The sequence below is a fragment of the Apostichopus japonicus genome, chromosome 8 (assembly GCF_037975245.1).
Source record: "Apostichopus japonicus isolate 1M-3 chromosome 8, ASM3797524v1, whole genome shotgun sequence".
Taxonomy (NCBI): Eukaryota; Metazoa; Echinodermata; class Holothuroidea; order Aspidochirotida; family Stichopodidae; genus Apostichopus; species Apostichopus japonicus.
The window spans coordinates 19,466,910-19,481,430 of record NC_092568.1 but is presented as its reverse complement, the minus strand read 5'-3'; the positions used below and the strand labels follow the sequence as shown (position 1 = coordinate 19,481,430).

The following is a 14,521-nucleotide window of genomic DNA, read 5'->3' as shown; positions in this document are numbered from 1 at the left end:
TTAAGACACTAACCGCTATACGGGAGATGCTTGATTTTTAGAAGATATCAGATATAGCAACTTTATAAAGCAAGCGTTTTACGATTAAACATTTTGGTGTAACCTTTTATATAGACGTAGAATATGAATTCTTCAAATGAAATTTGGAAATGCGAAACAACTTTCTAGAGAGCGACAGATAAGTAACAACGTATAAAGCAAAGTTTTACGTCACGCACTGGCAGATAGTTAAGCAAAATTTAACTTTAAATTAACAGAGGGTCTTCTAGCTGACTTCCAATTGCTCCCGTCAACAAATCCCCCACCCCCGCCCTCACTCTAATAAAGTGTGGGACGACATTAATTTTAACCTTGTGTACATACTACACTCTTAATTTTTCCGGGTCACTTTTGTTACCCGGATTCCTGATAAAAATAGTTTCATCCTTTTCAGGATAAGTTTAATCCATTCCCGGATAAAATTCAACCATTCCCGATTCAATTTCATTAGGCATGGTATCATTTCACTGTACCGTTCCTGATCAGAACGTAGCGCTTGATGCTATTGGCTGATGTACATCATGTGACAAAAGCTTTGATCGTGCTTGCAGCTCTTGAACGTACGCTATTCGAACACGGTCTTACACATACGCCATCTTTTCGAAACTTTGCACTCACGAAATGCTCTTATGGATCTCGTAGAAGCAAAATTACTTCAATGGGGATTGGAGAAGTACGTCAAGAATTTCAAAGGTGAGTTATTAGGCACTTTCCATTTCGTTTGTTGTGTTAATCATACGCAATAAAGTTAGTGCTTTGAAGAAGCTATGCTCAATCCGTCACGGGTTTACTCTGGCCTAGCGTTACACAGTGTACACTATAGTGTGTAGCGTGTGGTGTGAAAACTATAAACGCTACAGACTGTACTGTACAGTATACTACAGTACTGTACATACACACAACAGTATGTAGTACTATTGTGAAGCCTCTATGGTGCTACAGGGCAAACAGTATTACTGTATGGTGGGTTCTAATGTTCAGTTGCTACTTCACCACAAAGTGGATTGTAATTTTTCGATAACCAAATAAATTGAATGACATAAGTAAGGCAGGCAAGGCCTAATAAGGGTTCCTGGTAATTTAGATTTAGGTAATGTAAGACTTGCCCACAGTGGGAATCAGTCTTTCCCTTGTATGTTCTATATAAGGTGATCATTTACAAATAAGGCATAGGCCTATATGCTACTGTAGTGTTGTGGTTGGGCATTTATTTATTTATTTATTTATTTATTTATTTATTTATTTATTTATTTATTTATTTATTTATTTATTTATTTATTTATTTATTTATTTATTTATTTATTTATTTATTTATTTATTTATTTATTTATTTATTTATTTATTTATTTATTTATTTATTTATTTATTTATTTATTTATTTATTTATTTATTTATTTATTTATTTATTTATTTATTTATTTATTTATTTATTTATTTATTTATTTATTTATTTATGTATTTATGTATTTATTTATTTATTTATTTATTTATTTATTTATTTATTTATTTATTTATTTATTTATTTATTTATTTATTTATTTATTTATTTATTTATTTATGTATTTATTTATTTATTTATTTATTTATTTATTTATTTATTTATTTATTTATTTATTTATTTATTTATTTATGTATGTATGTATGTATGTATGTATGTATGTATGTATGTATGTATGTATGTATGTATGTATGTATGTATGTATGTATGTATGTATGTATGTATGTATGTATGTATGTATGTATGTATGTATGTATGTATGTATGTATGTATGTATGTATGTATGTATGTATGTATGTATGTATGTATGTATGTATGTATGTATGTATGTATGTATGTATGTATGTATGTATGTATGTATGTATGTATGTATGTATGTATGTATGTATGTATGTATGTATGTATGTATGTATGTATGTATGTATGTATGTATGTATGTATGTATGTATGTATGTATGTATGTATGTATGTATGTATGTATGTATGTATGTATGTATGTATGTATGTATGTATGTATGTATGTATGTATGTATGTATGTATGTATGTATGTATGTATGTATGTATGTATGTATGTATGTATGTATGTATGTATGTATGTATGTATGTATGTATGTATGTATGTATGTATGTATGTATGTATGTATGTATGTATGTATGTATGTATGTATGTATGTATGTATGTATGTATTTATTTATTTATTTATTTATTTATTTATTTATTTATTTATTTATTTATTTATTTATTTATTTATTTATTTATTTATTTATTTATTTATTTATTTATTTATTTATTTAGGCTTTCATTCATCCATCCATCCTACCATCCATCCATACATCCATTCATTCATTCATTCATGTAGTTTTTGCATCTAGTGACTTTTGTTGCTTAAAACAATATCAATGATTGTTCTTCACAGATGATGCAGAGGAGTGTGTTATTTCAGCGATGGTAACGTGTCTGGAGACTGGAGTATCACAGAGCCTTTAATATCAGAGACAATAAGAAGAGTTCTGTGGGAGATATTCTCTCAGAAAATACACAACAGATGGCATGGTAAGAGTTTTACTCAATACATGTGCTATTCTAGCTCAGTCACTTGGCGAACAGGAACCCAAACTAAAGTGCCAAAAGCTTACTGTTGCTGTAAGACTTAAGAAGAGTGAATAATGCCATGTTGTAGGCTACACATTTTATATCAATGTTAATTGGGCCATAAGAGTATGGTATGAGTGTTTTGCTAGTCCTTTTCAAGCCTTTCCTTGGGTACCTGTTAGGTTGATTGCAATTTTACTGAGCTTCAAAATCATTCAAATCTGCTTTTTCTCTTTCTTGTATGACTCTACTATTTTTAGTACTTTAAGTTAACGAAGGTTGCCTCACATTCTTAAAATCATATATGTTTCTCAGAGAGAATGACCTAACGGTTATGAAATGATTGAGAATCACAATGATAATGATGCATGGTGTTGGTGATGGTGGTGGTGATGATGATAGTGAAGATGGTGGTGGTGGTGATGATGATGATGGTAGTGTTGGTGGTAATGATGATGATGATGGTGGTGTTGGTGATGATGATGGCGATGATGATGAGGAGGAGCTGGTTGCAAAATTTCAAAATTGTGGCAATGTATGGTTGTATCCTTGTATGTCAGAATGTTGCAATTTGAAAACAAAAATGTGTAATGTCTCATTTATCTTTTCAATAGATTGGCACAAACATACCATCTATCCTTGAAAAAGTTCAACAGCCACAGCCTTTCGTTTTGGCATGAGGACCAAGAGAGCAACCAGAGCAGGTGTTTATTAGAGTTGAAAAAAGGGGGCTACCTTGCCAATGACTTCTGCAGACAGCTGACATATGTTTTAAAATGCTTGAACTCAATTATACATGAGAAATAGAATGATACAACACCTGGGACTTTTTGAGAACTTTTTGAACCAGAAGACTGAGCAATCATCACCTTTTGTTTACCCGTCATGGTATTAATGGATATCACATTATCTTAGATAACAAATTTATCATAGTTTGAGTTCAGTTTGTCCACTCATGTTCAATATTGACAGGTCAAATTGCACTGGAATAGTTCGGGTGAGCCGGTTGCATAATTTAATTGCTCAAATTCCTCATTGTTATGTGTGAGCTGTTCAGATTTTAAAGATGAATAGAGGGATGGTGTTATTTCTAGTATAAACAGTGAGTGATGCATTGGTACTTAACCTGCCCCCACCATCTCCCCCAACTCAAATCTGCTTATGCCACTCAAAGTAACAAGAGAAATATCATCAAGCATTCATACGTCATAATTCAAGCACTTGTTCATTTCCAAACATATTGGTGGTTCAGTAAAATACTTAAGTTTTCGAAGTATTTTCATTTATTTTAATACATAGAACATTCGATGCAATTAATATTTAATAAAATTTTGCAGATGTAAACATAGTAAGGAAATTACAAATGACATCTCTATCATTTCTGCTGTATGGAACAAAGATTTTGTGCATGCAATTTAAAGTCTTACCTATTGTTAAGTTGTACAATATGAAAGTTGTGTCATTCTATAGTACTAAGTTATTTGTAACAAACCAAAATATGTCAAAGTATCATTATTTGGTAAATAATGTAAGACCATTCGTTGAGAGGCTGGTGGAGTAGCATTTTTCAGAATTTTTCATTATCCTGCAATATGTAGATTTCAAAGGTTAAAGTTAGCAGGAGTTGATCTCTTTTAAGCATATTCTAACATTTGAACCTATTGTAGGATATCTTTAGTGGAGATTTTAAAGCATAAGACATATGCTTCTAGTTAGGATGTAAAGATTTTGAAAGCAAAAAGTTACACATAAATTGCCACAACAAGTCACGAGTTATATATATAACAGGGATATTACTAAAAATAGTATACACTTTTGCTGCCTTGATAAAACTCTCGCATTCCATCCACTTTTCCATTTCCGCTTTTGTTCATCAGTATTGTAACCCAGATCAATCTCTTTCTACAAGTTGAAATAATTGACGTTGTTTGTTAACGAAGTTGTTAAAAAGAATAAAGACATGGCCAAGTTATTTTCAGATTTGTATGTTGTTTCTTATTCATAACATATCCAGAACGTAAGAACCCTTGAAACGGAAACCGGATCAAATTTATCCGGAATGGGGTCATTGTTTTTTTGATCCGGAAATCCGGATCATTTTGATCCGGGCGGGGTCGGTGCCCCTGGGATCCAGAAGCTGGATCAAATTTGATCCGGAATGGGGTCATTGTTCTTTGATCCGGAAATCCGGATCATTTTGATCCGGACGGGGTCGGTGCCCCTGGGATCCGGAAACCGGATCAAATTTGATCCGGAATGAATCAAATTTGATCCGGATGTTTTAAGAGTGTACATAATGTGGACGTATTAGGGGTTTAAGACAAGCCTGCACAAATGGTGATCGCAATACAGTCTTCCTGGTAATGTCAGTATTGGGTTAACATTATTCATTTCTTATCACATCCCGTAGAGAGAGAGGACAGGCTCATCCCAATATCATGTCATAACGAAGTCATGTGATGAATATTTTGGAGAAAGTTTGGTAAGAAACAGATGTCTCTTTTCACACAATGAACGACAACGAAACGTTCGTAACGGTTCCCCTGAGATAACAATTTCAACATGATTATTGATGAACAACCAATATAGAATGGCATATATCTGAAGCTATTAAACGCGGCGGAATCATGCAGGCTCAGATTGGACAATTCATTGCTGTCAAAATCACCTACACCCGCTAAAGCTTAATTGTCCACCTGGCCTAGATTTGCAAAAGGTTACAAAGGTTTACTAAATCAAAGTTACAAAGTTTGACTGCATGAAAGTTTCAAGAGGGAAATTATCTATAGATTCTGCTTGCGGTTACAGTTTTATTCCTTTTTTAATCTTTCTCCTATCGGGCAATTCTTTCAAGTATTGAATATGTTACATTATAATCCTTATTTGCAACACTTAAAGTTTTTTCCCAATTACATAAAAGAGCAACGTGTTTAGTATGGTATGCTGGCTGTGTACATTACCAGCGACCTCTCTGAACAACCTGACCTACATACTCTGTGAAACTTGCCATTGTCTTAGTTTTGACACACTGTTAACACTTTGCTTGATGTCTTTTGACATTGTAACTTTACATACCTATATAGTTGTTGTATTGCTAAACTATATTATGGTTCAGTCCAGCCTCCTATTCGTCGTGTTAACACATCTATTATACATATACATAACCCGCCAAAAAGTTCTTTGGCTCTTTTAGTGATGGATGAAGAGGTGCCATCACGCCGCCCCCATTATGACAAAGTTTGCTTGAAGCTTCGCGCATTTGTCGCTTTCACTTAGAAGGCCTTTCTCCAGTGAAATAATATGTTCGAATTAGTCATTTTTGTCAGGTCTCACTTTATAAGGTAGCATACTCATTAAACAGTCCCTCTCTAAATTATTGTTTTGTTGTTTTGTTCAATCAAATCGTTGCTTCGTGTGGATTTTTGTCTCTCTTAAATGTTATCCTGAACTAAAAGGATGACTTTTGGCACATAATTAATTTTCATATGTTGTAGACCATTACAAACCACTACTACCGGTCCAGATTGTATTACTATATCACTTTTAATGTTGGAGGAATGTTTTTTTAAGCAGCTAAAGGTTAACGAATTAAAATTACCGTACTATACTCCCTGTTCTAATACACAGACCATTTCTAGATCAGTTCCTCGGATGTAACAACAAACCCAACGGGGGGGGGGGGCGGCGGCGGTGGTGGGGGTGGGGGTGGAACATGGCATATTTCTACAAGTGTGTTACAAATTTGTTAAAGATAAATGGGAATTGAATGTCATGATCCAAGGGTACTCTGTTGTTGTTTATATGAAGTTGAACTAGACCATGGTTTTGGTTAAGTTATTATAATTTATAAAACAATTGACTATCAAAACCATTTAGACCTAGAGAAGCCGATGGCAACCATCCAGTAAAACCGTAAAGGAGCGTTGCAAAGCTTTGTCTTGTTTGGAAGGTGATGAATAAAATAAATTGAAAACCCAGGATAGTTATAGCAACTTTACTAGCACTCATATATGTTTTTGGAGTATAATATATAGAGTATAAACTGATGCCTAGATTCATCCTTGGAAGGTTTCAGCTAGTTTCTTCGGTAGAGGTATAGCCTATCCTTAAATTAAATGCAAATGAACTAATTTACCTTGAAATTTTCTAACGATTTGAAGGGTATTTCAAAGGGGGATGCATGCTGGGGAGGGGGGAATCTGGGGTTACGATATTAATGAATGGGGGGTGCAATACCACCAGGGGAGAGGCGTGCGGCATAGAATCATTACGAAGTCGGCAAAGATTCAAGAAAGTGCCTCATTACGCGAAATTTCTCTCTCTGTATCTCTCGTAGCAAACATAAAGGCATCGATAATACAATTGGAAACGTCTGTAATATGCCCCAACAACGCATTTCTGAATGAATTAATAACTTCCCAAATGGCTAGCATTAATGATCTGTGAACGGAAATGAAAACATTCATTGTTGGCAATGTCGGAATTAATGACGAGTTCTTATATTTACAAGTTAATGTCATTTCCGAATTCCCTTCCACGTAGAATTTAGTGGGCTAATTTAAGCTAGCAGTCTTCAAAAGTTTTTTTACCCTCTGAAATCTCTGACAATCTCAAATATTCCCAAACATACATGGGTTATACCAGCACAATGAGATGTATACTAAAGACAAGCAGGGAAAACTCCCTAACTGTGACCGTGAAATACTATAGTTGATATCTTTAAGTATGGCTGATCATTATTTCATGTTCTAGCATATTTGTTATAGCAATACCCGGTTACGATGATCTTTAACATGCTTGAGAGCCTTCGAATTTTATTTCTGTTTCAATATGTACCACCATGTGGCATTCTTCCCCCAAAGTCGACGTGTAAATTGCCAGCATACTAGGCCGCCGAGCGCATTTTATTATCAATAGACAGTCATTCTATAGCCCTATACCTAGTTATGTTGGTTTCCTAAAACTTCTGAGAATTTAGCACACCTTTGCATATTTTTCGTAGTTATCAATAACAGGCAAGTCTAACTAGTGTCCGTTATAACAATCAAGCCCAAAACGCCAAAACAAAAACCACTACAAACAATTGCAGTGGGTTCTATATACGCTTCGGAAGTCAAACAAACCTAAATTAAAAAGTGCTGATACGGTCACAAAACTTCAGGGGAACTCTGTAACAAATTTTATGGAATGTTTAGTAATTGCCAAAAAGCCTGTGTCGCTTTGTGTCGGTTAGTTTATAAAGCAAGCACCGACCATAGCGTGTATACCCTCTCTATGCACACTATGACATGCAACACAACAAGGTATTAAAACAGGTTTGATTTTTTCTTTGCGAAACAATTTTGTACTCTATTAGCTATGTGGTATGCGAGTTCAAAACTAAAATAGGTTAATACCCGAAGCGAGTTGAAGTTTTATGTGTCATCATGTGGTGAATAAACTGGTGTAGTTTGTAGCCCATTTAGCTATCCTGATTGTGTATTGGAAACTGTGATTAAATAACAGCAGCCGAATCACACAGACATTAGAGTAACTACTGTAAATCTTAAAACTTTGTTCCACAGTAAAAACTGGATTGTGCTGATAAATGTGATAAATTGGTCGCATGTGATATTAGGATTACATTAAGAACTGAGGATATGTGTAATCCCAACAACTGGATTTGTTGACATTACACATATCCTCAGTTCTGACTGTAGTCCTTATAGAACATGCTACTGATTTTTATCACGACCCATGTTTTACTTTGGTACAAAACTTTACTGAGCTGCGCGCTGCATGGTATCACACCCAACTTTCCCCTCCTCCCAAGAGTAGGCTGTTGTAGGGAGGACCGTGGCCGCTCCCCACCCCCCCCCCCATTAAATTGCAACTACAGATAAGAAAGAGACATTGTTCACAGACGATTTTTGTGCCAAAAAAACCCATCAGCTTCGGATTTAGCGCGGGCAACCTGGTATGCGGCCCGGTCCCCCACAGTTAGGGGCCTCACATACTTCGATATTAAAAAGATGGGAGATATGCATGATGAATATGGTACGCGATAGGCACTATAAGACGGTCTGAAGACCTAATAATGTATGATAATATAATATTAGTAGGCTATATATTGAACCCCCCCCCCCCCCCCGCCACTCTCCTGCCCCATCTCTCTCTCTCCCAAGATAACTCCGGTCCTTCAGAACATGGAAATGAAAGAATGATAGAAACAGAGTGAGTCACATGTTATTCAGTTGAGCACAACTATACATACCTACGAGCGGGACTACGAAGAGTAAATAAGAGACAAGAGTAAGCTCCAGGATCTGGTAGTGTCTCATTGTGTAATATTGATGGGGTAAATCTTAGTCAGAATATCCCTCGCGACTTCTTTTACTCAGAGGGGTCGCTTCAATTGATGGTCCTTCCACCGGTTAAGATTGATCCTAATGTGGCTTCACAGTTCGATGAGCCGACAAGTCTGGAGAGAGATAGAGAGATGTATAAAGAGTAAAAAAAAAATTTCAAGTGACCATTCATGACCCTACATACAAACAAGGCTGGAAAGGCGGACGATACAGTAACAATGGTTCGTTCGTTGTTACCTACACATTCCAGAACCATTGGAACCTGATGGAAAAATAATTTAAAAGTGACAAATTCCTTTCTACCTAATCTGAAGAGGGAGTTTGTGGGAGTTTGTGGGAGTTTACTGGCGCAGATTAATATGACGTACTCTCTTCAAATAGTCTGCTCTTTTATATCTTTTTTCCCCACCTTTTTTGAAAGGGCGGAAAATTTCATTCGGCATTTTGGATGAAACACGTCTTATAATTATACACACATTCGCAGTGAGTAATATACGCGTATACCTACATCAACATGTGCATGTCCACAGAGTAAAGATTGGTTGTACACTGTTGTTTTGCCTCCCCTTTTACTCATCACATGACCTTTTCTCTTGATTTATGAATTAATGAGAGGACTGGGAATTTCTAGGCCTTGCCACTCAACTTCCGCTTATACTTTACCTACCCCCACCCCTCCCCACAACCCACCCATCTACCTTTAAATATAGTAAGCCTCTTGTAGTTCTGTGGAATATATCGCGATCGAAAATGCATACAAATTTAAATTCAGTAGTAAGAAAACTTAATTTAGCTTTTCAAATTTTGACTGGCCCACATGTACATTGCGACACACGGGTAACATCTTATAGACCTACATATTTACACCGTTGTCACCATATTTGCCAATCATGCTATTGCCATATAGGTATATGGGTGCATGAAAATGAAAACCTCACCTTCTCTACATGCTTGATTGTCCTATAGGTGTTACTCTTTCTTACTTATTGCCTTTTAACGATGTCTTTCGACCCATGTTTCACATGAGCAGAGTGTGAATTACGCACCACCACCATTGCATATTATCAAAGGTATAACACTTCGTTTAAACATCCTCTTGTCTGTCGGACAACTTTTTGGCCTTTGGAGATCGACGAAGCTTTGAAACTGTGTTTTCATGGCAAATAAACGGAAGATTCGTAGCTAAATACCAACATCGTAAAATGTAGATGAAAAACCGTTGTGTCAACAGTAGGGGAGCCAAAGAAGCCTACCGTGATGTATGTATGCATGCAAGTTAAATATTATATCACATGCAAATGGAACACACAATAAAGAAACGAAGAGAGATAACAGACTGCATGTGCTTCCCCTCCAAGTGAAGACATCTTTTAGAAATAGGTAACAGACTAAGCTGGCTTTCATCTTACCGCATAGAATTAGGAAAGAGATCCGCCACCCAAGTTTTAAAAAACAACCGATTCACACCGAGATTACAGTATAACTACTACTGATAAAATCTGATAATTCGGTATAGCATGTACTGTTAGGACGACAGTAAGAAATGAGGATATGTGTAATCCCTCAAAATGCATTAAAATGAATTTGTTGGGATTACACACATCATTAGTTCTTACTGTAATCCTAATAGCGCATGCTGACGATTTGTCAGCACGATTTAGTTTTGATTGCAGTATACAAAACTGAAACATTTACAGTTGTAAGATATAACTTGTAACTGTGTTAATTCCCTTTGTGCATCGGCTTAATAACAACCACATAAACGTATTGTTGTGACAATTTCCTTGAAACTGACTGAATACAATGAAATCTATTTTTGGCACCTCTTTGCCATGTACTATAGACGACACAAAACATACGCTACTAACAGTAACAAACCCATTAGATTTACAATTGTACACCCATACCGCAAAATACCGTGTATAAACATGGTATTCTTACCGCAAAACGTTTATGGGGTGATATGCGTTGAAATATATTGGGTTGTTGTTCTTTTTCTTCTATTATTCATAGACTCTTTATTCCTCAAGTTCAAGTTCATTCAATGTATGCATTGTCTAATGATATGTCATGAGGTCAATAAACATACGGTACCATATCATTACTCGCCCCCCCCCCACACTCCCCCCCCCCCCTCCACACACACTTTTTTAGAGGAAGCGAACCGTAGTGCGAGCCATTTACAACGATCGGTGGCAATGTAATATTAATATTAATAATTGAGATTTCAATGGCATTGTACCTTAAATACTAATATTATTACGACGTTATTTTAGCAAAACGTTCATCTTTATCAAACGTTCGAAACGTACGTCAAGATACGAAAAGAAAAAGAAGATAGCAAGCTTTGCATCAAAAATATAGAAGCCGTGAGGGATACATTCTTCAACACACTTCATTGAAAGTATAGGCTACGTTCAAGCGCGTTGTAAGCAGGCTGGGCAAAACGTAGACTATAGACTCTCCCTTTAATATATACATGATTACAGTCAATGGGGGTAATGCCACTTTTATTCTAGGTTTGAGTTATTATATTGTCTGCGTGTGTGTAAATCATGGAGAAACAGCTTTTATAAAAAGTGTATTAAATATGTGGTGAAGAGAGGTCATTGGAAGAACGACAATACCGTATACGTCGCCGTATATTATGCCGTTTGGGTTACATCGTATATACGTCGCCGTATATTATGCCGTTCGGGTTACATCGTATATACGTCGCCGTATATTAGGCCGTTCGGGTAACATCGTATATATGTCGCCGTATAGGCCATTCGGGTTACATCGTGTATACGTCGCCGTATATTAGGCCGTTCGGGTAACATCGTGTATACGTTGCCGTATATTAGGCCGTTCGGGTTACATCGTATATACGTCGCCGTATATTAGGCCGTTCGGGTTACATCGTGTATACGTTGCCGTATATTAGGCCGTTCGGGTTACATCGTGTATACGTCGCCGCATATTAGGCCGTTCGGGTTACATCGTGTATACGTCGCCGCATATTAGGCCGTTCGGGTTACATCGTGTATACGTCGCCGTATATTAGGCCGTTCGGGTTACATCGTATATACGACGACGCCTTGGAGGGCATTTCATGAATGATTGTAATGAAATCGTCTATAATCGCAAGATTTTTGTTTATGAGTTGTATATACAAAATGAAAAAGATAATATTATATATAGGCCTATATATATATTTTTTCTTCGGCTATAGGCTATTTGGACTGACAAAAAGTCACCATCAGCATATCCAACCCAAGAATGTTAGACATGTCAGCAGTTTGAAATGGTGTTTTCACAATATGCACGCATGTGTTAAGAATATTTATTTACACAATTTTTTTCCCTTCCAAAACCACATTAAATTGTGTGTTGATCTATCATAATAGTAAGTACCAACTCCCTTTGAAAACAAGATTACATGAACGTTGAAAGGGTAGATATAAAACTTGCGATTTGCGATTGACTTGACTATTTTACACGTAGCATCATATTTCGTTGGAATAACCTGTCACACAAAAATCAATGTAAACGTTTTGAACGATGTTCTGGTCGTCTCGAAAGGTCCATTCAGCTAAAAATTGCATTAACATGTCAAGGCAATAACCAATCCGTCAGATACCAAAAGAAAATATCAAATGAAATTCTCAAACTGATCAACTTTCCTTTTCTTGTCTTTGTTGCTTGAAAATTTACCTGAATCATTTAAGCTATAACGAACCGGGTAGTCGCCTGGTTGCATAATGTATATCGAATGTTATTGAAAAAACAGAAAAATTCAAACTAATCTCCAAATTCAAAAATTATTTTATCATAAGTTTTGAGTTCAAAGTTTGAACCGATACGACTGCCGCTTCTTCGCTCCACTTGGTGTATTTTGGAACGCCAACAAGTCAACCAAAATTCATCATCGTATTTGTTTTTACAGAATACTTTTCGCGTTCGATAGGTGTAGATCGGCGAAGCTCACCCCCCACGACCACCACAGATTTCTGTCTTTCAGCAGAGACAACCCAACCCGATTGAATTGGTTATCTCGATGTGATAAGAATGTATTGACGTCTTGCTTAGGTCTCAGACATGAAAAAATAAAAATTTGGTGAATGATAAGGAACGATGTGACATGTGAGTGCATGTCGAATCAAACTGAAGATATAGATAAAGGTATTTCAGTAATTGTGTGACAGACGTACCAGATAATACACCGACATACAGACATACAGACAGGCATTTGTTTTACTTCTATATTTAAATGGCGTATAAATACCTCTTTAAAGGTGTACTACCGACAAACATGTCATACAAGTACACACAGCATGAGCACAAATACAAATAGCATTCTACCTCGATATGAGTACAAGTATATGTTGAATGCGAGTTACAATGCCACTAAGCATGAGTACGAAATTTTCCAATTTGTTACTTAACTCGAGTACAATGCCACTAAAGCATGAGTACCAAATTTGGCAATTTGTTCCTAAAACCAAAGTAAAATGCCACTAAGCATGAGTACGAAATTTGGCAATTTGTTCCCAAAATATTATTCAAACTATGCTGAGTACGAGTAGGCATACGAGTGCGAGAACAAATCCACATATCAGAGAATATGAAATATTTTGAAATGGAACAGAACAAATTAATACTTATGTATTTGGCTATTTAAAAACAATTTGTCTAAGTTGGATCAACTTGCACCCTTATTTATAGCCACGGTTGTTTAAAACTTGGGTTTAAATTTCAGGAAACTAGCTATGAAAACTGTAAAGGTCCACCCGTACAGACTACTGTGTTCCTACCTCACCCTAACCTTCGTGGCAGGCGTGGATATTTACCATATTGTGTGGATATTACGGATGCAGCTAAGCGATGCAGGAGTAACACACGTCCGCTGTTCGGGCTAAACCTCACCCCCTGATCTGTGCCATTACCGTGTGTACAAAAACTTTACATGTTACAGGATATGAGTATTTGTGCTCATAACTTAAATTGTTTGTGATCCTCCTTAAATTGGTTTTCCCTTCCAGCTCAGAAAACCTGGCGTCGTTTGTTGTCATTTTCAAAATCATATATCAATGATGAAGATAAATGTGTATCTCTCCCACGATAAACAGATGTTTCGCATCTAGACTTGTTTGGGCGACAGCACTAGGCTTCCTACTTGTTTTGTTATATCGGTATGGAGCTTGGAATGACATCACAACAACAAACTTGAAGCATCAACAGAAAAATATATCAAGGAAATTGGACAATCCAATTGTGTGTCTCTATATGGGTGTAATTTAACAGAAAACCAAATAGCACGTAACGGTAAAAGTTAAACTGAAGTGAACTTTAACTTAAATTGCATATAAATATATAAATATATAAATAAATAAATATATATATATATATATTTATATAAATATATGGGCAAATTTTATCACTTTCAATGAAAGTGTGGTACTCATAAATATTCAGAGGGGTCCCATATCAAAAATCATAACAAATATGTTCAACAGTATAGTTGCTAAGACAATTTTCCAATTCTTTGCTGAACTCATTGT

The 14,521-nt window shown here is 35.9% G+C and overlaps 1 protein-coding gene and 1 long non-coding RNA gene across 3 annotated transcripts in view; one reads left to right on the top strand and one right to left on the bottom strand.

The window, feature by feature from the left end:
• Positions 1-14,521, bottom strand: part of LOC139970937 (thrombospondin-1-like) — a 66,790-nt gene that overhangs the window by 39,046 nt on the left and 13,223 nt on the right. For both annotated transcript variants that reach the window (XM_071977014.1, XM_071977015.1), the window contains exon 2: positions 8,885-9,091. In XM_071977014.1, coding sequence (XP_071833115.1) covers positions 8,885-8,951 — 67 coding nt within the window. In that variant the 5' untranslated portion in view covers positions 8,952-9,091. The remainder of the gene's footprint in view (positions 1-8,884; positions 9,092-14,521) is intronic.
• LOC139970941 (uncharacterized) lies at positions 593-4,922 on the top strand. The gene is made up of 3 exons (XR_011794258.1): positions 593-732; positions 2,456-2,592; positions 3,246-4,922. It is a non-coding gene; the product is annotated as an uncharacterized lncRNA (long non-coding RNA).